Raw genomic sequence first — 27271 nt, forward strand, 5'->3', positions numbered from 1 at the left:
ACAAAGAGTATACGTTATTTCTTACTTGCACAGACATTTAAATACCGTATCAAGCTCAGAAAATTATATTTTTTTATATGGCACACTAGCTTTATTGCTAAGTGTGCTATTTACAAGTTAGGTTACAAAGAAAACTTATTGTTTAATTTAGAAGAAAAAAAGCAATAATTTTTGAAAAAAAATCCTTGAGTTTACATTTTTTTTTAAACAGAGCATAAACCTGCCAAAATGTTTGGCATTTTACTATTTTTTTTCTTTGCAAAAAACATATTTTGCTCCTACATAAGTTATATAATCTGGTCCTAGATAAACTTAAATTTTAAAATAAACATGTAGCCATTACATTTATGCCAGAAGCAGATTTAGATCTACAAGGTTTATGCTCCAAAATGCCATTAAGCATTTTATATCATGCTTTCACTTACTGTACTACATTGTTATAAAAACAAAATAAAAAAAAATGGAACTTAAAATTGTGTTTTATACTGCACTAAACTCACATGCAGACCAGAATTAATTCTACAATGTAGTAGTTCATGATGCAGGCAGAGCTCTGATCAGTGTGATGGGATAAAATGATGTCTGTTAAATTTTTGATGTTGGTATTCGCAGCCCGACAAGTCCTCCTGTAGGATCTCCTTCTGCTGTTTTTTCTAAAACCTGGTTCACAAATTCTGAAGTTTGTCCAGATACTGGCTGACCTAGAGAAATGAGTAAAAACACATCTTCAGAATATTATTAAGAATTTATCTGTCTCTTGCTCTTTAATCCTTACAGTGTTAATAAGATCAAGCATATTTTCATATAAAGTATTTGAAATCTGATTCCATTCGCCCGGAATAGTCTAAAAAGATGGCCGATGAACAACAACAAGCTGAATATGTACATGTAATACATGATAAACCTGGGTAGGCAGCAACATTGCAAAGAAGAATGCAGAAGAAACTGACTGTAGTTGTTAGGTAACTTGAGGATAGTGTAAGTCGATAATGAGGTCAGATAAATCTCAGCGTAGTACACAAATCTGTGTGTAGCTCTGTGCATACAACCTTTTATTAGCAAATCATAATCTGCGTCAGAGCAAGTAGCTACATTCAAAGTAGCAAGTAGCTATATACCAGGCAAAACAAAAAGCAGCCTTTTTGTTTTGCCTGGTATATATCCAACCCTAAAAGAAACATAAGCAAGCAAATTATGAGACCACCCTACAGGGTGTCTTTGGTGTCATCTAACCAGTTTTGTTTAAATTAAAATCAGTACATTATAGGCATTCTCACGGTGTATACAAATGTAAATGACAGAAGAGGGAAAGAAGAATTTTAAGATTGGTAACTGCTGAGCTCTTGGATGAAAGGGAAGATGCACATCAAATAAATAAGGATAAAAGATGACATGGTACCTGAGCAACCAGATCTGAGTTTGGTTTGAATCTGTTGGGCTTCAAGAAATGGGACAGAGTCCTTACGAATGTTAGCTCAGCCATCTGCTCTTTAGATCTGGCTTGTCAAAGCAGCCGGGTGTGTGTATGTGTGTCTTATGATTGGGTTCTAGCAGTGGCATGAGGGTCTGGATGGGGAACAACAGGCTTATCTGAACCGTAGCAAAACTGAGTCACTTTGAGTTTGGTGTCTGCCAATCCCAGGACTTTGCCTTTGTAGCTTCATGCTTTGACCAGTTACATCCATTCATGGATCATGCAAGGGGAGGCAGTGCTCAGAGTCACTCATGCCCTAATTATTTCCAGATTGGCTTACTGTAATGAGCCTATACATGGGACTACCCTTGAAGAGTATCCAGAAGCTTCAGCTGGTGCAAAGTGCAGTACCATGGGCAGTGATGTGTTTTTCTAAAACAAATATTACATATCTGCTCTGTGAGCTGCATTGTTGCCAGTCTGCTTTCGGGTCCAATTCAAGATGCTGTATTTTGATCTTTAAAACTCTTTTATGACATGGAGCCAGGTTACTGGAGGGGCTGCCTCTACCAATTACATCTGCTCATCCCATCATATCTGGCAAGTGAGACATGCTGCATGTTCCGTTACTCAGGAAACTATATTTGGCAGGCTTGAGGTGGCGAGTCTTCTCAGCTGTGGCTCTGACCTTATGGAATGTTCTTCCCCCTGAAGTGATTTAGCTCCATCCCTCCTTTATTTTCTGGAAGTCCCACAAGACCTGGCTTTATCATCAGGTCTAGGGGTCTCCAGGGACCAGCAAGATTTTGAGATGGCTCCATTGCTAAGTGGATCTCTCTTGTGTATGTTTTTTTATGGCTATGCTTGACATGTTTATTGTTTTAATACTTTTCCTGCTGTATGTCACCCAGAGACCCCTTTTATGAGATGGATGGGCCATATAAATTTCATAAATTAAATAAATAAAACCAGTATTTTCAAAATTTACAAATATTAAGCGGGAGCCCTATTTTTATTTTTTTATGCTTATAAATAGCACTATGTTTGTTGTTCACTTACCAAGAGTGTCTTTAGTAAGTACATCAAGCTTCTGACTCATATCAGTTACTCTCTCATCTTTAGGACTCTGCACTCTATTCACAATTTCTTGTTTGATAGAATTGATCACAAACAGTAAGTTATCTGCAAAAGAGATAAAGCAACAATATAAGTTCCACCCTACTGTAATTTTTTTGAAAAGGAAGAATACATCTGTTATGTAAAAGCAATTTTATTGCTTCCAATCTTCCACCTGAAATTTCCATATTGATACAAAATAACTAATAAAACTACATTAATACTAAAGACAGCTCATAAAAAGTAATACAGAAAAAAAGATAGACTAAAGATTGAAAGGTAGAAAAAACATTTAAAGAAAAAAATCTTTTTATCTAACGAACAAACAAATGAATGTCAGACAAGACTCTATGGGACATCCTAAACTACAATGCCCCCTTCTTCCTAGTTTCCCATCAAGCAATGTGGCAAACATTTCAGATGGTTAAATCTTTTACTGTCCTTACAAAACTGCAATAGCTTTACTGAATAACTTGTTAATTACCCATCTAGACCAGCTTTCAGATAATTATTATACTTCAAAATGGATAGTTTCATCAATCAGCATACTTAAAGGATTTATTTATTTATTTTATTTTATTAAATTTATATACCACCCTATTCCCATAGGACTCAGGGCGGTTTACAGGGAAAATTAAAAGCATAACATACAAAAATTAAAATCAGTTAAAACAATTAATTAATTCAAGTCCCCGAAATTTAAAACTAAAACCCAATTAAAATTAAAACCCCTCAGTCTGGGCCAGACAGCTCAAAGAGCCAAGTTTTCAGGTCCCGGCGAAATGAACGAAGGTCGGGGGCAGTCCTAAGTTCTGTGGGAAGTTGGTTCCATAGTTATAGTTTATAGTTATAGTTTATTTAATTTATATACCGCCCTTCTCCTTGGTGGGACTCAGGGCGGTTCACAGGGCATACATAAGAAACACTATACAAAAATTAAAAAGAATTAAATCCATGCCCAATTAAAAACAGAAGTACAGATTAAAAACAATTAAAAGCCCATAATCCCCCATCAGGCCAGACCAGCTAATTCGAACAGATGGGTCTTCAGGCCCCGACGGAAAGTTCGAAGGTCTGGTGCCATCCGGAGCTCCACCGGCAATTGATTCCATAAAGCCGGAGCCCCCACAGAGAAGGCCCTCCCCCTGGGGGCCACCAGTCGACATTCCCTGACTGGCGGCACCCTGAGGAGGCCCTCTCTGTGGGAACGCACAGGGCGGAGGGGAGTCGATGCCGGCAGCAGGTGGTCCCTGAGGTAACCCGGACCCATGCCATGTAGGGCCTTAAAGATCGTAACCAACACCTTGAACCTCACCCGAAAGACAACTGGTAACCAATGCAGCTCGCGGAGCAAAGGTGTAACATGGGAGTACCGGGAAACTCCCAAGACAACTCTCGCGGCCGCATTCTGTACCAGTTGGAGCCTCCAAGTGGTCTTCAAGGGAAGCCCCATGTAGAGAGCATTACAGTAGTCAAGGCGAGAGGTCACGAGCGCATGAGTGACTGTACACAGGGCATCCCGGTTCAGATAGGGCCGCAGCTGGCGCACCAGGCGAACCTGGGCGAAAGCCCCCCTAGTCACGGCCACTATATGCTCTTCCAAAGTAAGCCGTGAATCTAGAAGGACTCCCAAGTTGCGAGCCCTATCCACGGGGGGTAAGAGCTCACCCCCCATAGAAAGAGATGGAACATTTGGAATGTCCCGGGATGCCGGAATGCACAGCCACTCAGTCTTGTCAGGGTTGAGCTGAAGTCTGTTCCTCCCCATCCAGACCCGAACCGCCTCCAGGCAACGGGACATCACGGCGAGGGCATCACTGGGGTGGTTTGGGGTCGAAAAGAAAAGTTGGGTATCATCGGCATACTGATGATACCCAACTCCAAAACCACGAATGATCTCACCCAGCGGTTTCATATAGATGTTGAACAGGAGAGGCGAGAGAACCGACCCCTGAGGAACTCCACAAACGAGAGACCTAGGGGCCGATCTCTGCCCCCCTGCCAACACCGACTCCGAGCGTCCCAGGAGATAGGAGGAGAACCACTGAAGAACTGTGCCTCCCACTCCCAATCCCCTGAGACGCTGCAGCAAGATACCATGGTCGATGGTATCGAAAGCCGCTGAGAGGTCTAATAGGACTAGGACAGAGGAATGTCCCCTATCCCGCGCCCTCCAGAGATCATTCACCAGAGCGACCAATGCCGTCTCCGTGCTGTACCCGGGCCTGAAACCCGATTGGTAGGGGTCCAGATAATCCGCTTCATCCAGGACCAGAGGGAGCTGATGCGCCACCACACTCTCAACAACCTTCGCAAGAAAGCGAAGGTTGGAGACTGGACGAAAGTTGTTCAAAACGGCTGGGTCCAGGGCAGGCTTCTTGAGGAGAGGTCTCACCACCGCCTCCTTCAAGACGGTGGGGAAATAACCCTCACTCAAAGAAGCAGATATAACCGCCTGGAGCCAGCCTCGTGTCCTCTCCCTAGCTGCATAAACCAGCCAGGAAGGGCACGGGTCCAACAAACATGTGGAGGAGCTCAGCCTCCCCATAATCCTGTCCACTTCATCAGGGGTCACAGAATCAAACTCTTCCCAGATAACATTGACAAGACCGCCCGTGTCCTGATCGCCTGACTCTGCCCAGCTGGAGTCCAAACCGGTCCGAATCCGAGCGATTTTATCCGACAGATGATGACTAAATTCCTCGGCACGACCTTGCAAGGGATCCTCCCTCACCTCCTGATTGAGAAGTGAGCGAGTCACCCTAAACAAGGCGGCCGGGCGATTATCTGCGGACGCGATGAGGGTGGAGAAGTAATTACACCTCGCCACCCTCATCGCTGCGAGATAAGACCTAATATAGGTTCTTAACCGCAACCGGTCGGGTTCGGATCGGCTAGACCTCCAGCAGCTCTCTAGGCCCCGTTTCCGGCGCTTCATCTCCCGGAGCTCCGCGGAAAACCATGGAGCTCGCTGGGATCTGCGCCGGGTCAGGGGCCGCAAGGGTACAACCCGGTCAAGTGCCTCAGTGGCTGCCCTTTCCCAGGCTTCCACTAAGGCATCAGCCGAGCTGTGAGCAGTGGAGGCAGGTGGGGACCCCTAATTGGCTCCGTACCCCCACGGCGGGGGGTGGCAAAGCGGAAGACCAGCCGCAGGAGATGATGATCGGTCCATGACAGGGGCATAATAAATGGAGAGCCCCCACCTAGATCATCCAACCACCATCTAGATAAAAAAATCAGGTCAAGGGTGTGGCCTCCCTCATGAGTTGGCTCTGAAATTACTTGCGTCAGGTCCATGGCCGCCATGGAAGCCATGAACTCCCGAGCTAGCTCAGATGAACCTCCCAGGGATGGTAGATTGAAGTCTCCCAAAACTATAAGTTTGGGAAACTCAACCACCAAACCCGAGAGGATATCGAGCAGCTCGGGCAGGGCTGCCGCTGTGAGACTAGGCGAAATGTACACCAGCAGCAAGCCCAACTGCGCCCCAGGACCAAATCTCATGAAGAGAGACTCACACCCGACTATCTGAGAAACGGTGGCCTCCCGCGGACATAAGGTCTCCCTAATGGTAACCGCCACTCCCCCACCCCTACCTTGAGCTCGTGGCCGGTGTAGCACCCGGAAACCTGGTGGGCAGAGGTCAACCAAAGGGACCCCACCCTCTGGGCCCAACCAAGTCTCCGTGATGCAAGCCAGGTCCGCATGCTCACCCTCAACTAAATCCATAGGGCCGGCGCGCCCACAATGCTCGTCCCCTGGGAATAACCCACCGGCATTCCTTAACCGGCGGTATCCTGAGAAGGCCCTCCCTGTGGGAGTGCACAGGACGATGGGAAGTTGATGCCGGCAGCAGGTGTTCCCTTAGATAATCCGGACCCAAGCCATTTAGGGCTTTATAGGTCATTACCAGCACCTTGAATCTCACCCGGAGGGCAACCGGAAGCCAATGCAGCTCGCAGAGAAGAGGCGTTACACGGGAGTATCGGGAAACTCCCATCACAACTCGCACGGCTGCATTCTGCACCAGTTGAAGCCTCCGAGTGGTCCTCAAGGGCAGCCCCATGTAGAGAGCGTTGCAGTAGTCTAGCCGGGAGATCACAAGTGCATGGGTGACTGTCCGTAGGGCATCTCGGTCCAGATAAGGATGCAACTGGCACACCAGACGAACCTGGGCAAAAGCCCCCCTGGTTAGTAAGGTACCCTAATATTGATAAATTGAAACTGATTACTGTAGTACTTTCAAGTACAAGACAACTTTTTTCCTTCTATAAAGGCTTACCATATTCAGTATTGAGTCCCCAAAGTTTAACTTTGTTGGCTTCATACTGGGCTTTCTTTTTCAGTCGGCAAGCCCTGTAATGTTGAAAAGGAAAAGAACTGAAGGTGAGATATTGTTCTTGTTGTTCGGACTGTTCACCACACAAACAACCAGAGGCTCACAATATTAGATGTTACCAAGCAGTACCCAGACTATAATTCCAGAAACCAGCTTTCATTTCTCCTTTCGCTAACAAAATGATTCCTCTGTGATTATTTATTTATTAAACATATTTCTATCCCATCACAATTAAGAGACTAGTCCCCAACCCCCAGTCCGTGGACCTGTCCCGGGCCGCAGCACACCAGCAACCGGTCCACACAAAGAAGCAAAGACCCATCCATGGGATGCAGGCAGCACACAAAACCACGCCCCCTCAGTCCAGGGAAAAACCTTTCTCCACAAAACCGGTCCCTGGTGCCCCAAAAGTTGGGGACCTCTGCTGCTCTAAGGGGTTTACATGGAGCAAATAATATAGTTTAAAAGAAGCACAGTACAATCTTTAAAAACGACAGTCATAAATAGGAATAAAAAATGACATTAAAGCAAAAATGATACTATAAAAATAAAAAAAGTCGGCAACATCTTACCATCCCAGAATATTACAAGTTTACGTAATACAATTAAATGTAAGCATTCTGGCTATGCCTTATGATCAGGCATTCTTCCAATGTGCTATGAGAGGTGTGAGGCAAGACAGTAAAGGAGAATTTTAATTTAAGGAAGAATTTAATGCCCTCAGTCACCATAAATTGAGCTGCCATATAAATTTGTTAAATAAACAAATAAAACAACTTTTTGCATATGATTAGACTTAACCAAACTGTCAAATACAAAGCTGTCATTTATAGAATAGCTTTTCCTTTTTCAATATACCAGTCTACAAATGTTTGTCAATAGGAATATAATAATTTATCAGATTTGTGTACTACCCAACAGTTAACTTGTATACTACCCAACTCGAGGGGAAGGCTCACAACAAAATATATATAATACACACATGTATACACCCAAACATACAAACACAAACATAAACAGAGAACAAACAGAATTGCTAATGCTATATTTCTTCAGGAAATTGTTACCTGGAGGCAAGTTTATTTTTTTCTTTTCTTGATCTTGGTCTTGCTGTTAAGGGAAGTTCACTGACAGGGGTCAAATCGCTAATTACTTTATTCAGTTTCCTAAGTTCATTTCCAATTTGTAGCAATTTTTTAGGATTAGGTGTCAGATCTTCTACATCAGTCCTTCGTGACTTTTTAACAGCATATTTTCCTATTTAAATATATACAATCGTAATCAATAGGTTGCAAAGTTACATTCAATTTGTAGATATACATTTATGTTACAATGCTTATTGTATGTTATTTGCCAGCACTGTAATACAAATAAGAAGCCTATATGGACTTTAAACAACCTACAAAACATCTTAGAAGTAACTGTAGGTAAAAATAAGTAAATACCATGCTGCAGTTGCACGACGTATAATCAAGAAAATCAGTAATACATCTGTTTATTTTAGGCTATTATGCATTTAATGCAATTTTGATAAATGATGAAACTAATGACAACAATTTTCATCAATGACATAAGTATTTTCATTTCTTTCACCAAGTTTAATGTCTACAAATACAGACTATTACAGGTAGTTCTTGACCCCTTTTCACACTACTGCAGCATCCCCCATGGTCACATGATCAAAATTTGGACACTTGGCAACTGGCTCATATTTATGATGGTTGCGGTGCCCCAGGGTCATATGTTCACTTTTTGCAACCTTCTGATAAGCAAAGTCAATGGAGAAGGCAGATTCACTTTGCTGTGTTACTAACTTAACCACTGCCATGATTCATTTAACAACTGTGGCGAGAAACGTCGCAAAATGGGCAAAACTCACTTAACAATTTTCTCGCTTAGTAACAGAAATTTTGAGCTCAATTGTAGTTGTAAGTTAAGGACTACCCATAATCCATTTCCTGCGAAAAGGAAGACGGGAACAAATTTTGCCAAAAGTGTCACAAACGTTACCAAAAAATAGGGAAGCAATGTTTCAAAGTTGCAAAAGCAAATTGTTTTATGACTCCTCCCTCTTCCCACCTGATCCAATTACTTCAATAAATTAATGGAACAGTGAATAAAAGTTGCATATTTTACTTAAAAGAAAGTTATGGGGAGGAAATTTTAGAATACTACCAACACATATCCATCCATATTTCAATACCGCCAAATCCCAACACAATGTTAACACAATACATATTAAAACAGATCTGAAATACTTATACATCTTTATTTAAATGATACAGGGAAATCTGACAAACTTTTAAGAAGCGTGCCATGCCCCCGTAAACAGTAGCTCTCACCGTGATGTAATCCGTTCTTCTGATACATGTTACTTGGTAAGGTTTCACGATTCCACTCAGAAGGCCTTAACATTCTCTCCTGCTGTGATGGCGTCAGTTGTTCACTATATTCCCAGAAGTATCTTCGCTTGCCTCTTTTTCGACAAGATATTGCAGTCATTTCTTTCAAATCTTCTACAGAATCATTTTCAAAACCTAAACATTTATAAAGTTGTACTTTTTTAGAGCTTGTCCATAGCAAATGGACCAGAGACAGAAAGAAAGAGAGTACATCTAAAGTAAGGGTAAAAAAGATTGGAGTAAAGGGAAAATAAACTTTTGATGATTTCTGGCAATGTTCAATTTTTTTTCTCCCAAAATTGCTGACAATTATCAGATGACCAATGGACAAAAACTGGGCTGATGGCATAGGACTTTTCCAGAGTACCTCTAAACCATTTTTTTTCTTAAGCAGAGCCTGGAGTTCTTTACTGAATAGTCTCTTCAACTAATGCTTTCTTCAAATCAGCATTCTACCTCTTTGATTTCAGAAAGTCAAAATGATCCCTGATTCATTACAGATACAGTGCACATTCAGATACAGATAAAAGTACCAACTGGAGTTAAAGTGATATTATATTGCATTACGTTGTATTATATGTATATAATTTTTTAGCTTCCATATTACTCTTTACAGGAGTGGTCCCCAATTTTTCTGGGTCCAGGGACCAATTTTTCACTCACTCGCCGCTTGTGCAGCCTGGTTCCCAACAGTCGGTGGACTGAGAGTTGGCAACCCCTGCTTTAAACACAGAGTGAAATTTTACTATTCCAAATCATCCTAAATAGGCATCTTTCTAATCTCATATTAAAATAGGCCACCTGGTTTCACACACCAGTTATGCTATTTTCCCGAGAAGTCATTTGTACTTGTGTCTGTTTATGCTCATAGGAAATGAACGTTAGTTATTTACCCATGAATTATTTATATTAGGCTATGCAACAGAAAGAATAATAAATCACTTTATGGACAACGAGAAGCAGCGGCATTTATTCATTAGAATGATAAACACTATTTATGGAAAAACGTCTATATAGATCATCATAGATCATGGCCATCAAATTTTCATAGAAAACCTTCAACATTTCCAAAATGTAAAAAAACTACACCTCTAAATGGATGCTTGACAGACTGTTATATAAATCGTTGAGGATTTACAGCTTATCTTAAAAACAACCTACACTGTTCAGGGCCTCCCTCCTTGTGGGAGATGGACAGTTTAGAAATATGAACTATAAACAAACAAACCACATCAGCGCTGTACAAAACATTAAGTTACAATACTACACTGTTACAATCTAGACCAGAGGTCTTCAAACTCGGCCCTTTTATGACTCATGGACTTCAACTCCCAGAATTTCTCAGCCAGGCATGCTGGCTGAGGAATTCTGGGAGTTGAAGTCCATGAGTCATAAAAGGGCCGAGTTTGAAGACCCCTGATCTAGACTGTGCTTCCTTCGGTTACATTAAGCAAGAAGCTATTTCACGTGGCTAAATACTCATTTTCAATTTTAGAATGTGCAATGCTCTCAAGAACATCAAACATCTCCAAGAAGAGTGGTTTAAATAGTTTGTATCTAGATCATATGAGTTGTAATTACCTGGTTCAGAAAATGTGTCACTGATGTCATCATCTTTATCGTCCTCATAATCCTCCTCTTCATCATTTTCAGAGAGTTCATGCTCACTTCCAAAGCCTTCATCGTGATCTTCATCTTCCACCTCTTCCTCATCGTCTTCATCCTCATCAGGATCAGCATTGCCGGCATGATCAGCTGAGCCATCACTGACAAAAAGAGAATAATTATGCTCTTCTTTTTTCTGTGAAGGATCAGACACTGAGGTGCTGGCGGAGAGATTGCTCTTCTCAGCAATAAGTCCTGGAGTTTCCTGGGGTGGAGTGAGGAGCAGAGCCTGAGTCTCTTTAAAAGGCAACACAGGAGCACTGTGATTCTGAAGTGGGTCCATTCCTTTCTGCTCTTGTCTCTTTGCTACAGCTCCACAGTAGCAGGTGTTTTCTTTTGCAGCATCAGCATTTGCCTGGCTCATAGCGGACCTGTTCTGGTGCACTGGATTTATCTTCACTTTTGCCTTTTTAACATAATCCTTACATTCAATGTGAATGTTCACTTTCTCATTACTGTACATGTTGGCCTTAACCATGATTTGTGTGCTTGAATTGGCCTTGCTTGCTTTCTGAGCAAACTCAGATAAAGGTGCTTCGGCCTGAGCAGTTTTTGAGGAGCAAACTGGGGTGGCTGCTCTTGTAATTTTCTTGGTTGGCAGAGAAGTTAATTGGGTTTGTTTTGCATTGAACAGCAACTCTGAATAGCATAGTGGATCTGAGACAGGCTGAGAGTCCTCACTGTTGAGCTGAGCCAGAGTTGGAGTTTTACTTATTACCTCTTCGTCTTGATACGGGCTTGAAAAATCATCAAGACCCAAATAGTCCACCTCTTTTGTTCCCCAAATGTCACAGCTGGTTAATTTTGTATACTTTGTTAAATCTTCACAGTAAGTATCCCACTGATCCCAATTAGCAGGGAAAGACATTTCAGTATCCAGAATCTCAGTAAAAGTTTCTAAGTTCTCAAATTCTTTACAGTCCTCTAGAGAAAGGAGATTGTCCCTGGAGCTCTGTTGGCAATCCATTCCTCTGTCCTATTAAGGTAAATATACATAAGCACATCAATAACAGTTCATGAATTTTCTATTCTTAAGAAATTAATAATTAATATTAGGTGCACCTTGAAGAACATATTGCACAAAGCAAGTTAAAGCAGTAATCCTGAAATACGTTGCATTCAATTCAGTGGGTTTACCAAATGAACATACGTAGTCCTATGCTGTATATCGGTTCTGAACATTTGGGAGTTTGAGGAGTCAACGATTCCTATATGCTTATCTCACTGCTTACCTGCCATCAGTTCTAGTATCTTATAGACTATTCCTCTCTTTAAGCTTAACAAGACATTGTCAATGACACTGAATGAATCAGAACAAGAGACAAAGTGGTAAGAATCCATTCTTTCTTGAATTAATCCCATAACATTCAGATTCTGAAGTGCTTTATTTTAATTATATATTAAATATATTAGCATATGTTTAAAATGGGCAGAAAACATCAGCCCAAATGATCAAAAGTCTGAATTAATTCTCTTATCAGGAAAGACTACAAGTTTGGAACTATGAGATTTAGAAAAAAAGTGAATAAAAGCATATATAATATAATTTAAAAATGTATACATGGCAGAGGTAACCGATAAGGCTTTTGGTCTGATCCAAAGGAATCTTTTCATGAATTTTTAGTATACACCATATAAAAGTCTAATACACCTACAATTACTCTCACGTACGCACACATTTTTTATTACCCCATTATAATACAGCTGATATGCTTAAGAAAAGTCAGAGTAAAAATAGTTATTACAGAAGTATAAAAATCAAGTTACATGCTATACATATGGTAGGCACATTTATACATTAAACTATTACATGATAATGTAATAGTTGTTTTAAACTACTTCAAGAGGAAGAAAAATGCAGAAATGGAACAAATTATCAAGAGAGGCTGTGGCACCTTATGATTTCAAAGAGTAGCTTCACCTAAGTTTCTTTAGGAACAAGAAATATGCTTCATGCAATTAAAGACAAATGAATGTAGCTTACCAATTCATACATGAAATCTGGGTCAGAATTATTAGCCAAGAGATCTGTGCTGATCAGAGTCTGTTCAGAAAACATGTGGCTTTGAAAGGCATCTCCAAATGGAGGGTCCATTCCACTCACACTAGGCTATAATAAATTAATGTTAGTTTGGAACTTAAAACATCTCAATTTTATTATAAAACAAAACAAAAATATCGATCCTTCAAACATTATAACACTTCTTTTTTTCATTCTTACAATGCATCAGGAATAAACATTTGAACTTAACCTTTTAGCATTTTCTACATATAAGTGTATTATGATTCTGGCTGACTTCTTGAGATGTGCTAAGCCAATTTGGTTGAGTTTGGTTTAGCATTTTTCCAAACCCATCGTTGTTTATATCTGTGAATCCAGCCACTGTCATTTATTCAATAAAAATGATTAAAACAAATGATGGTTTTGCAGAAGGTGTGACCTCAACATCTTTCTATCCTATCTACAATATCTGAAATTAAATAAAATGTATACTATAGCCATCTAAGCTTCTTACTTTTATTGGTAATAAAAACTGTCCTCCTCTTCTCTTCTCTTTTCATAACATAATGGTCAGAAGAGGGAGCAAGTTCTACATGCCTTCTTCCTTGTTTTGGGTATTTTTCCCCAAGAACATGTATTCCTGTTCTAAGCAATCCACCAAAGTACATTCTTTTTTGGAAGACTAATGATGATATGCTGGTAGGTACCAAATTAGATGCAGCTCTTTTAAGCTATTATTTTGCTTTTGAAACAGTATTAAAAATTGCTTAGATAAGTGGATTGGACATTTACCTGAGGCATTTCCAGGCCCAGATCCTCCAAATTCAGTTCCAACTTTTTTGCTTTCCTTGCTTGCAAATTCTGTTCCAGCTTTTTTTCCGGGTTAGTAGGCAGCATATAACTCATACAATGGCTAGTTGCAGAGTTTTTGCTAGGAAAATGTTTATTCTGATTACTTAGAATATTTTTTTCTCTGGGGAATTTCTGCCTGAAATGAAAAGAAAACCATTAAGTGATTTTACATTAAATGCATGTTTACATGTATACCTGTTATTTTCCTTTAGGGTAAGCGAAACCACAATCATAGAATCATTTTGGCTTTATTTATTATTCACAACAGATCATGCGCTACCTAACACCTTTTTTACCATTATCTGCCCCATTTTCCCTATTTTAGTTAGTAAACATGCTGCTAAGAACCTAAATTCACTCATTTCTTTCAACTGTTCACTATTAATGTACAGCTTGCAATCATTTACTCCATTTACCTCATCAAACAAAAGTATTCTGGTCCTCATTTTTTGCTGCAATTATTTTTACTGCATCTCTTCTATTTTCTCTTTCTTTTCATCTTATCTTTTCATACTTCCTATTACGGTAACGTAACTGCATAGATTTCGGAGGCAATTTGTAAAACAATTCTGTTCCAAGCAGCTTCCATATAATCTTATGTCCACTGGGATTGTGTTACGAGATTAATTTAATCTAATACTTTTTCCACATAGAACTTGTACTTTCTATTCCTCCAGTTTTTCATTTCCATTCTATCTCTTTCACATTTTCTCTTTTTATCTATTGTCATATTTAGTATCAACATTCTGAGTTATGTTTGGAAACAAAGAAATGGTCTGTGCAGCTGTTTTGATATGTTTCTTTCATCTAGCTCTGCTCTGAAACACAGTTTTGTATTCAGAACATTTGCAATGACTGTTTTTCAATTGTTTTCAAAGACAGCCACACACTGTATGTAAAATGAACAATGTGTTACCAGGATGTGGATTTGATCCAGGAATCCTCATTTCAATAAAATGAGTATCAAAGTACAACCAGAGAATGGAACTGCTTCAGCCTAATGTTAATATTCAAATGAATTATTTTAACATGGGCCAAATGTTTGTGCTTCTACAGTAACTGGTAGTTTCTATGCTATGCCACAAGAAAGTAAATGGTCCTATGGATTCACAGGAATTCATATTCATACACAAGAGAAGCTGCCTATTATGACTTTACAGAGGCAATTATTGTTGGGGGCAATAAGCTGACTTGTAATAATGCCACTTGTGGGGGGCTGAAAGCCCTAATATTTTTTATTTTTTTATTTTTAATTCCATTTATATCCCGTCCTTCTCCGAAGACTCAGGGTGGCTTACAAGCTTAGCAGTAGCCTTCATTCTATGTATATGCCTGCTTATTAGGGCTTTCCCCCCCCCAAGCGGCATTATTACAAAGTCAGCTTAATTGCCCCCAACAATCTGGGTCCTCATTTTACCTACCTCGGAAGGATGGAAGGCTGAGTCAACCTTGAGCCTGGTGGGATGCGAACCTGCACTAATTGCAGGCAGCTGGTGTTACTTAAGGAGGCATTAGCCCACTGCTCCACCAAGGCTCTTAATAAGCAGGCATATACATAGAATGAAGGCTATTGCCAAGCACACTGATTTGTGCTTTAGATTGTAAGCCGCCCTGAGTCTTCGGAGAAGGGCGGGATATAAATGGGATTAAAAAAAATTATTTTGAGTTGCTTATGCTTTCAGTCTTTGATAATGATTGGCTATTTTGTCATTGTGAAAGAGAATATTTTAGTTCTACTTGTATAATTATTCCTAATATAATAGAATTACTTTCGGATGGGCACATTATCCTGACTCATAAAAGCACAGCCATCTTTGTCAAAGATTAGCCACTCCAGATGGTTGTATCATCTGATATTGGAGGTTATTGATATTCATACCATTGATTTTAACCCCAATGGCAGATTCTCCAAATGTGCATTTCTCATAACTATTTCTTTGTACATGCTCAATAGGATGGGTGACAGGATTCAACTTGTTGAGTGCCTTTTCCTATTCTGAACCATTTTGTATCTTCATATTCCATTCCTATAGTGGCTGCCTGATCAGAGTACAATGACAGAATGAGCTGGATATGATGTGATGATATTCCAGTTCTTTGAGGCAATTCCAGAGCTTGTTGTCATGGTCAACACAATCGAAGGCTTTTGTGTAGTCAATGAATACAACACCTGTCTGAAACTCTGTGTCTCTTCTTGGGACTGTGCAGCTGGTTTAAAGATGCAGGCCTTTAAATAACAGAGGTGCTATGTTCATACTTCATGACCCCCCCCAGTTGCATCACCTAGAGGAGGAGATAGGCTCCTAAGTAATGCTGCATGCATTGCTTGTAATGTAAGAAAAAGAGAGCAACATCTGACTTTTTTTGCTATGAAAGATATAGGTCATCGTAATATCCATTCACAATAATTATTGCAAGGAAAAATGACTAACTGTAGCACAGATTTAACTCTAAGTAGCATTCCATCACCCTTTGTTCTGACTACTCAAATCACCCTGCTTGCATCCTTTAAATTGCTTTAAGCAGCTGAACAGAGCAGCATCCTGAGGCATCTAATTTTTCAATTTGCTTTCTATTTTGCCTTCAATGGAAAAGCAACAATTACAAACTACACCTAGATAATTTAGTCTTGGAAAATGTTCTTTTTCTTTTTGAAATTTTAAAGGAGTATGAGAATTCTTTGCTCAAAACAATAGGTTTTTTTTAAAAAAAAAGAATAAGGAAGTTTTCATTTCTCTAATTCCAGAGTTCTTGCTTCCTTCATTTATTTTAAAACTGACTTCCAGAAGGTGACCTTTCACTCTCTTTGAGAGTGGTATTTATGGAAAAAAGTTTTTTCCTGTGTACAGCTTGGTGTACAGAACACAACACAGACTTCAAATGCGCACACAAAAGTAATTTTCTGTTAATAGCTTTGACACACAACTTTGGCACTCAAGACAATTATGCCAGATTATAAAAATTATGCTTTATGCTATGAATATGTCCTTATGCATAATATATACCAGAGGTGTCAAACTCACAACGTCACGTGATGTGTCGTGATGTATTGCAACTTTTTTGCCATTGCCGGCAATGGGGTGGGTGCGGTTTTGCTATGATGCATCGGGCCCGCGGGCCGGCAGTTTGACACCCCTGATGTATACTATATAAACCTTTTATTACAGAATGACAACATTGATTCTGCTTGTGCGTAATACTACTATAGATCAATTATCATAGCTGACAATGAAAAGCTCCATTTATGCCTCCCTTTCTCAACTTGTGCAGGGTCCCTACTTTCACTATGACATTAGTCTAGCTGCAGTGGAACAGAGAATCCCTGCATGTACGATTACAATTTCCTCAACCAATACATCCAGTGAACAAGCATGACAGGAATCACCTAGTTAATTTCGTGTTCAAGCAGAAATATTCCAATTATTTTTAAACCCTTCATAACTAAACTGAGAATGTATTGATAAGTAGCAGTCTGGAAAAGCACAACTGCAGTGTTGCTGAGATACAATCGCTGTGATAATACTCTGAAAAACAGAAATGCTGTAGCAATAAAACTGTGCAGAAAAGCGAATTGTGATTTTAGTCTTGTTCTAAGAAAAGGCACTAGCCATTTCCTCTAAAATATTTGGAAGTTGGGATAGAAAGCAAAATTGAAACATGATCTGAAAATGATAGCACAGGTTTCTTTTTTTTAAAAAACCATGCACTTTAGTGTTATTGACTTTAGTCACTTGCCATCTACTTCTGCAGGCTTAATCAAGATATACCTAAGAAATGTAGCATCCATCAACTAAAGGGATTCCAATATCACAGAGAAATATTTAAAGGATTTTTCCCCCAACCCAAATAACTCAAACTACTCTGTAAATTGTCTCTTGCATCCAATTGTATCCTGCTGTATCGAAGAATCAATTTTTTTGACAAAAGCTCCAGTGCTATGGACATGGGCAGGTCAATGTAGTTCATCTGATTTGCCAATGCCATTTTCTGGTAATTTTCTATTTACTTTCCAATTGAGCCTGCAGGTCTCAGATTTCGGATGTCTTACCATGCAAATACTAACGTCTCGCCCCATCAGCTTTTGCAAAATCAATTACTTAATACTTAATAGGTTCTCTTTTATGATCAGGATAGTAGCTTTGAGGATAAAGTAGTAAAGAATAGGACAGAGTATTCCTCTTTCAGCTTTATGTAATTGACAATTCTGAATGTTTCTTGGATTTTTAAAGTTCCCTATTGGTATGGTTGGCTTTGAGTTTACTGTTACCTGTGTTCTACTTGCTTTATCACCCTGTCCCACTAATAAATCAGACTGAAACAGAAGAAAAGTCAGCAAACTTAATGGAACACACATAAAACTCATTACCTGCCCTAACTCTGTGGCTAAATTATGGCATTTTTGAAGTTATGATGCTTTATTTAATTTGCATACCAACATACCTTTTTGAAGTAATTTGAAATAAAATTACAAATTGCTTGTAAGTTTGGAACCCAACATTTCTAATTTAATATAAAGGCTATTTATAGTAATCTATTAAGTATACAATGAATTGAAGATTTCTGGCTATCTAAATACTGTTGGTCTCATGACTTTCATAATTCATATCAATAGTGAGGGATGTTTGAAGCTGTAATTCAACAATGTGTAAGAGATCACTGATTCTTCGCCCAAGCTACATGACCATACCAGAATAATTCAAATATGTTTCTTTTCCCCCCTCCAAGTAAAGTAGTGTAAATGCTTTAATTGATATTGAATCAGATGAGTCCCAAGTATTCCTGCACAAATAATGTGCAATTACTAATGTAATTCCTCCTGAACAAATATGATTAGTGGAAGGATATGGAATCCAGTGCCCTGAACAATTATCTAATAATTATTTTTTACAATACCAACTAGAATTTACATAACTCTCAGCATAGGACAGTTGTGATTTAAAAAAAATAATAATAATGCAAAATTTTAGCTTATTTACCATTCTAAGTGCATCACAGCTCCCAACAAAACACAGCAATCTCTTCACTACTATATAGTAAAAACTATAGCAATTTTGTAAGAAAGGCAATCAATCTAGAGAAAAATTCACATTCAGTGTGATACAAATTTACTTTCAAAATATAATATTTGTGATTGGGGTATATTTTGGGTTGTACTATCAATGCTGAGAGTTTTCTTTTTCTTCAAAGTAGTTTTAAAACTTTAGCTGCCTTAGCTTCTCCAATGTAAACACGGTTTAATACAGGGGACACAATTTTTGTAGGGAAAGGGAAAGAACTAACTGCATGTATGGAACACTCATCACATGTACTGGTAACTTAAAAGCTGAATGACATAAGTATGTCAATATTTCACTACTGAAAATTCTGATTGGTGTATATAAGGCAGGACCCAGATTTCTCCTCAGGTTATATAACTATATTGTAGGTACTTGTGTTTAGCTCTGGAAATCTAGTTAACAGCTGCTGCAAAAATTAAATAGACAGACAGGGATTTACTCTGTCATAAAAGGCACATTTTTTAAAAAACATGGAAAGTAATATCATTCAATTATATTATAATTTTATTTGCCTTTATTAATGCCTAGGTCCTGTTCATTTTTTGAAGTGCTGCCCCAAGTGCACTACTTAAAAGCAAACTGTAATCTTTGGCCCTCCAAATCTGTGCAACCCTGAAATAAAACTAAAAGTTGAGGGAAAATATTTAAAAGAAAAAATGTTTTTTTAAAAAAGAAAAATTAAAGTAAAAGTACATATTTTTCAATACATAATACAAATTGTTAAAGCAGCTTGCAATTTACAGTGCAAATATTTGGTTTCATTCTATTTCTGCTTGAGAGCCCTATGCAGCAATTAAAATAAAAGGGTACTCATGTAATTTTTGTCCTCAACAAATAACTTTTCTTGCATCAGCTCTTAATTTTCAATTCTAAATGAAGATATTTGAGATCTTTCATCTAAGAAAGAGTGAATAAACTGATTTTTCATAAACTGGTTCTCCCTGATTGCTTCATAGACTTGCTGTTTCCAAGCTCAGTATACATTTGTTGTTGTAAGCCTAAGAGATATCAGCCAAAACAGAGAGATCACTTTGTCATGAAAAATCTTCCTGGTACAGCCTCACAATGCATTACAAACATAATATATTATAGATATACTATATAATGAACTTATCAATAAATCCTTTTGTAAAAATATATGGATGTATCACAAGTGAAGCAGGAGATTCATCAATAATGCATCCCTTTGTTTATGAGGTCTGGTATTTGTGTAGTTAAAATTTATATTCCACTGATTATGTGTACTGAAGCATTCTTATATATGAGTTAAAGTTCTAGCAGAGGCAAATTTCTCTTGCACCTTCCAGTCTACAAAGGGTAAAAGAACTTAAAGTTCTACTTCATTGATTCTTCAAAAATACTGAATATTTTTCATGATCAGTTCCGTAGAAGGGTTTTTCTGCTTTCAAAAGTAACTGTTAATATAACTAGCTTAATCTCTGATTCATCAAATCTCATGTTGTCTGCTTATGTTTGAAGCTGAAGATTGCACCTGACGTCTCAAGCCTTTGAAAGGTCAGAATACATAATAGCCTGCATTAATGGATTACAAGTGGTGGAGGCTTAAATAAACCAAGAAAACATACAAATTTGATGTAGCAGTTGGACAATTAACCCATCTTATAATAAATTAAAGTTTTAAGATGTCAGGCATAAACTATTATTATTCATGTTGCTTCTGCAATGAAGACCACGGTACATTCTTTTATTAGTAATACCATTTTAAAATAAAATGCTACTTTATTTTAAATAGCATTTAAAAAAATGTTATGTTGGAAATTTTACATTGGAAAAATATCAGTAATAAAGAAACATCAATGGAAATCATCAGTGCTTAAGTGAACATACCAAGAAGGAAAAAAGTGGGGACTTAAATTAAGCAAAATCAGGCAATAAGAGGTTTCATAGTACGAAGAGTTTGATCTTCATGTCTTTTTTTCTTTTTGATTTAGAAATACTGCATGCAACGATCATTGTCTATTTTGTACAGTTGGCAATAAAAATATCAATGCAATTAAAATTGATTAACTTTGAACAATTTGATTTTGCAGTACAAATATAATAAAACACTAAATGAAGGGTTGTAAATCAAGGACTACCTGTAAACAGTACTGTATTCATTTCAATAATTTATTGATGGAACTGTTTTGATTGTATTACTTTAAAATTTACAAAAGAAAAGTGCAGTCCGTTAATTCTTCTGGAGTTAACTCAGGGGGTTTTGTATTACAGTATTAGTCAAGATATCTGTCTGTATCACCTAGAAAAGACAGATTTTTTCGGATGCTATAGAGCAGCAACAGTTTCAGTCCTATTGAAGAAAGTTTGGCACACTAGAATGTTGTTTGATACCATATACTTTGACATGCTACAGGTTATATTTTGTCCCAATTATTATTTAAAATCTGCATCTGTTGGATAACTGGGAACTGTAGAATGAGATGGCACCAATATATTGATGATACAGAACAATACCAAAAACAAGAGTGATATATCTGAATGCTCAGGAATTAAGATTTAACCAGTTCTGGACTGGATATCTTAAAGTTCAGTGTACAAGTTTCAACCTTTTCTATACTTAGCTGACCATTATTCCATACCTGATAACATATTTAGAAGTTTGGAATACGTGTCATATAGAACTACCATTTAAAGAGCCTCTGGAATAACAAATACAAAATGCAGTAATACTAATAACTAATACAAAATGCAGCTAGATTTATACTACTGAGATTATATTGGAAAAATATTTACTGGTTGCTAATTATTTTCTGTATCAATTCAAGATTTAAATCTTTAAAACCTGACTACTTCAGTGCCTGAATAAGAGTATGCTTATTTTAGGATCGGCAGTTTGGCGGGTCGAATCCCGAGTGCCGCGTAACAGAGTGAGCGTCTGTTATTTGTCCCAGCTTCTGCCAACCTAGCAGTTCGAAAGCATGTAAAAATGCAAGCAGAAAAATAGGGACCACTACGGTGGGAAGGTAACAGCGTTCCGTGCTCTAGTCATGCCGGCCACATGACCACGGAGACGTCCTTGGACAAGCGCTGGCTCTTTGGCTTTGAAACGGAGATGAGCACCGGCCCCTACAGTCGGAAACGACTAGCACGCATGTGCGGGGGAACCTTTACCTTTACTTTACTATTTTAGGATGAATATGTCCAATTTAAATCTATAGCAGAACCATCGCCTCTTTAAAAAAGATGCAGGAAAAAAAATTTACAAGCTGCAATCAGAATTAAAGTTATAACACAATATTAAAGCAGTGTCAAAATGCAATTAAACTGGACAATCTATTGCTTATCTAAAATAGTCGTATTTCTTCCATTCAAAATTCTACAACCTAGGTCCTGCTTGCCAAGAAGTTCCACCCAAAGTATCCACTAACCCATCTTCAGTGACCAGATGAACAAAATGTCCTGTAATGAAGGACATCAGTTCAATGAGCAGTTTGCATTTACTTTTATCTTCATCATCACTTCTAGCTAGTCATTTCTATCATCTACCTAATCAATATACAATGGTAATAGAAATCCGGCACTGTATTTGAAGTGCACCCATTAACCCAGGGAGGGAAGTTATAAAGGTAAAGGTTCCCCCGCACATGCGTGCTAGTCGTTTCCAACTCTATGGGGCCGGTGCTCATCTCTGTTTCAAAGCTGAAGAGCCAGCGCTTGTCCGAGGACGTCTCCGTGGTCATGTGGCCGGCATGACTAGACGCCAAAGGCGCATGGAACGCCGTTACCTTCCCACTGTAGTGGTCCCTATTTTTCTACTTGCATTTTTACGTGCTTTCGAACTGCTAGGTTGGCAGAAGCTGGGACGAGTAACAGGCGCTCACTCTGTTATGCGGCACTCGGGATTCGACCTGTCAAACTGCCGACCTTCTGACCGACAAGCTCAGCGTCCTAACCCACTGAGCCACCACGTCTCTAGGGAAGTTATACATAAGCACAAAACAGCTACAGCTGTGAAACAACTCCATATAGGCATGCAGTGTTGTAGAACTGGCAAGCAGTAATCAGGACACCTTTTTCATAGCATAGAGGAAAAAGTTGTAAGCTCCATCATTGCCACCAAAGTGCAAGAACACTAAATAAAAAGTAGGCAGGACTACTTTGTTTTGTGCTTATGTATAACTTCCCTAAGCACAAAACAAAATAGTCCTGCCTACTTTTTATTTAGTGTTCTTGCACTTTGGTGGCAATGATGGAGCTTACAACTTTTTCCTCTATGCTATGAAAAAGGTGTCCTGATTACTGCTTGCCAGTTCTACAACACTGCATGCCTATATGGAGTTGTTTCACAGCTGTAGCTTTTTTCTTATCATCCCTCAATTCTAATTGTGTTTTTTTTAATATTCCGGTGGTCGAAACTCGTCAATTCATATCACTAAGCTGAACCACTAACACACTTCCCATCCAACATGGCCGCTCTACCAAACAGCACCGAAACACACCTTAATATATTGTCGTCTCGCTCTGCCCTCCCTGTAATCCTATTGGCTGGTTCTATTCGAAACTCTGCCGCTATTGGGCGCGCCCGGCGTCGTTCTTTCTGTCTAGCGGCGTCTCTCAAGTTAGAGTGACGCGACATGTAAACAAATCACTTTCTGGATGTTCCAAACTAATCGGAACTCCGCAGGCCCACCCCAGTCCCGAAGCCAACGAGGGGAAGAGATCTGGGCAGCCCACTGCATCCCATCGTGGAAGTAAAAAAAACATTTTTGAGCTACAAAGTTACTTTAAAAAAAAAGGGGGGGGGGAATAAGATACCTGTAGCCTATCAATGCGGGATGGGTGGGGTTTCTTCATATTTTATTACAAATATTTGTATGCCGCCTAGGAGAATCACAAAGAAGAGGCGTCCGCACTAAAGGAGGGTAGCGATGGTGAATCTCAGATGCCTCCCTTTTCCTCCTTAGGGCTACAACTGAACTTTGCAAACTCCTAACATTGCAATGCATACGAGGACTCCTCACGCACCCCATACAGCCATTCAGCCTTGCAAAACTGAAGGGAAAGGTTTTCTCCTTTCCCATCAATGTCTGCTCTGTATGAATCACATACTTTTTTCTTGGCTCCCATGCCAATCACTTGGCTTTCTCCCTCGCCGGGCTTGACAAACACGAGGGCCGAGCCAGATATCTTCGTTTCACTTCCTTCCCATATGAATTAAGCGGGAAATAAAATTGGGGTAAACACGCTAGGCTAGGGCAATGTGTGCAGCCTTTGGATGTGAATTCGATTTATAACCTATGAAATTCTTCGAACATTTAACTCCCACCATTACGTCAATCATACTCAACAGCGTTTACAGATTTTTCTTATTAACCAAAACGAGAGCATATTTTTATCCGTATCTAAGACAGGCAACTCTTCCGGAAAGGAAAATGTTGAATCAAACCGAATGGACCTCACAAGACTTGAGCGTGCTTTAGAACAACAGCTGACAGAATTTTCTTTCAAATGCCCAACTAGTAAAGGAAACATGCAGAAGTCTGCAGGAAACAGAATAACTAGGTCTCCTACTTCCTACTGTTATAAACGAGTACATCCATTTTTGGGGAAACGAGGTTAACGTGAAAAAGTTCCTTACAAAAATGAAGTGCTAAATTAATCCAAGGACTCAGTGCCCACGTCTGAATAAACCGCGTAGCCTAAAGTCCCTCCTTCACTTTACATGGAAAAGGAGACTAAACAAACCCCCGGATTCCTCTGCAGTCTGAGGAGGAAAGGCAAGCAAGCCCACGCCCCCTTTCAAGGTCTCTTTCCACCCAGGGCGAGCGCTCGAAGAGATCGGGCATGTTCTTGTCCACCCTGCATGACACCTCCAGGATTGAAACCCGGAAAAAAAAACCACCCCAATCTTTATCTTAACTTTAAACATAAACAGCCTATCTCCTTCAATGATTCCTTCCGCCCATAGTTGTCAATGCACACTTGCCCCGGATCTCCTCTCCCAAGCCACGCTGCGGAAGGACGGCACCCCTCTCGCTGCCCCCACGAAGACGACCTCGACCGCGCCGTTCTGAGCAGCCTCCGTCCTAAATCCTCTGCTTCCTCCTCCTGCCCCGGGCATCAAGGACCCTCGGAGCCTCCCTCCCACCGGAGCCGCCGCATCCTTCTGCCGCCGAAGGGCTTCCCGGCTCATGCAAGAACCTGCAGGGACCGCTGCTCTACCGGTGCCCGCCAGCCAGCCCGCCCCCGCCGCTCCCTCTCGCCCCGCCGCGGGGGCATGGAGCCCCCCAAACTTCTCTCCTTCCCTCCCTTCCCACCTCCTTCTCTGTCGGCTCTTCAACGGCTTCCATCTCCCTTCGTGGCTCCTCACCTGGTGCCCCGACCCAGCGGGGGGATAGAGGACGTCTCACTTGTGGTCCCAGCTTCTGCTGGGGCTGTAGCTTTGGCCCGGCCCCTCCATGCCGCTCTGGGGTTTGTTTTGTTTATGTCCCTTCCTGACGGATTCCCGGAAATCGCGTGACTCGCCCCCATCACGTGGCCTTTAAAAAACGGGGAGGGGGGGGAGGGAAGGGCGAGCACAGCCAAGTCGAGGAAGAAAGTAAGGCCGCCCAGGCCTCCAATCAGAAAGTGCGCGGTCAAGGACCAATCAGCGGCCGCAGAAACTGGTCTCCCCTCTCACGTGACGGACCGAAGGGCGAGGGCGGGGAGAAGGGAAGGTTCTTGGCTCAGCTGACGCGGACGGCGGCGGGAATTCAACGGGGGAGGTGGGGGAAAAGCACTAACGTAGCTCCTAATTGCAAAGTAGTTGCACTGGCCGCTCGTCCGCGGGGCGAGAACTAAAGGGCCCGATTTTAATCAATTCCAGCTGATCTGTAGGGATCTCTAAATTGTCTCCAGTCTTGCCAAACTCCCGTAGGATGATGACAGCTGCAATCCCGACACCTCTGTGTGTGGCCCACCCACTGAGTCGATCGTGCGACCTTAATTCAGAATGAATGACGAGGAGGTCTCAGCCTAATCTTTTTTAAATGCAGAGGTGCAGGGTGCATAGTCCTGTTGCTTTGCAGGTGTTTAGTGAGGGTCAGGACGACAATCTTAAAAAAGGCCTGTTCCTTGCGCAACTATCTTCAACTGCACAAGTCCTGGCTGCAGGATTGTGGGTCCAGAATGTCTAGCCTATGGGATCTGAACTACTGAAAGCAAATTACTGCTCAGTGGTTGCAAAATTGTTTAATTCTAATAACAAAGCTACAAATAGATCCCAAGGAAGCATTGTCTTCTCCAAATGATTCTCTACAAAATCCTATCTCAATATAGGATTGAGTCATCTGTAGTTTACTAAAGTTGTATTCAAACACAGGAGTCACCAACTTACAGCCCTTTGTTTAGTGACGGTTTGAAGTTACAACAGCACTGAAAGTAACAACTGGTCTTCACATTTACTACCATTGCAGCATCTCCAGTTGTGTGATCAAATTCTGGGTGCTTTGACAGCTGGCATGTATTTACAACAGTTGCAGCATTCCAGGGTCACATGAGCACAATTTACAGCCTTGCCAGATGGCTTCCAAAGCAGTCAGTGGGGGAAGCTGGACTCACTTAATGACTGTATGATTCACTTAAGAACTGCAATGAGTCACTTAACTGTATCCAGAAAGTCATAAAACTGGGCACAACTTACTTAACCACCAACTTGCTAGCAATGGAAATTCTGGTCCCAAATGTGGTCGTATGTGGAGGACTACCTATATGTGTAAGTATACCTTCAGAGGTCAAAATACTGGACCAAAATTTTCTTACTAGCTCTAACAGTGTTCTTCAATGTAGTTTGCTCATACATCCCAGTGCAAATGATACAGAGATTGGGGGGGGAGGAGAATCCATATCCACATATATGGATTCAGCCTAGGCCAGGGGTCTGCAACCTTGACAACTTTAAGACTTGTGAACTTCAGCTCCCAGAATTCCTCAGCCAGCTATGGGAGCTGAAGTCCACAAGTCCAAACCCTTAGGATCTGGATTTAGTTAATGATTGTCTTCAGAAAGCTTAGTCATCCCCTTGCAGTATTTCCACATGAGCATCATATTGCTTTAAAAATGTATCCAAGGTTACCATTTACACTGAATTATCTTTTGTACCTGACCTAATTTATTAGTATTTTTGAATTGGATACGTCATTCAGCTCTGATCATTCAATCATCACGTGTTTCTACTGTAAATTCTGACTGACCTAAACAACAATTTTACCTATTTAATGAATAGATTTCTCTATAATTTAATTTTGAATATAACGAATACTGGTAACCTTAACTTCTATATATAAATACTGAAATTCCCAGCTAAATTCACTTATTTGTAATTTGGACATTATTACACTGGACTTTAGGACACAATTTTACAGGTTTCTGCTGTACTCTACAAATCCAATGAAGATATTCATATTTCCATATTTTATTATGACA

General features: G+C 40.0%; 1 protein-coding gene and 1 long non-coding RNA gene across 3 annotated transcripts; one reads left to right on the forward strand and one right to left on the reverse strand.

Annotated features, from left to right (window-relative positions):
- On the reverse strand, positions 1–25310 carry CREBRF (CREB3 regulatory factor). Of its 2 annotated transcripts, none has more exons than XM_083354117.1 (9): positions 25179–25310; positions 13731–13926; positions 12921–13046; positions 10853–11912; positions 9212–9406; positions 7937–8126; positions 6813–6886; positions 2474–2596; positions 1–701 (listed from the first exon to the last, which is right to left on the reverse strand). In XM_083354117.1, the coding sequence occupies exons 2-9, from the start codon at positions 13842–13844 to the stop codon at positions 586–588; spliced, it is 1998 nt and encodes a 665-aa protein (XP_083210243.1). In that variant the 5' UTR covers positions 13845–13926; positions 25179–25310; the 3' UTR covers positions 1–585. The 2 variants fall into 2 exon arrangements, with proteins under 2 accessions (XP_083210243.1, XP_083210244.1); XM_083354118.1 differs by having other exon boundaries at positions 25126–25290.
- On the forward strand, positions 11815–13711 carry LOC310635314. The gene is made up of 3 exons (XR_014491381.1): positions 11815–11920; positions 12213–12265; positions 13513–13711. It is a non-coding gene; the product is annotated as an uncharacterized lncRNA (long non-coding RNA).
- Positions 25311–27271: the final 1961 nt, after the last annotated feature.

This window comes from Vipera ursinii, assembly GCF_947247035.1.
Source record: "Vipera ursinii genome assembly, chromosome: 2".
NCBI lineage: Eukaryota > Metazoa > Chordata > Lepidosauria > Squamata > Viperidae > Vipera > Vipera ursinii.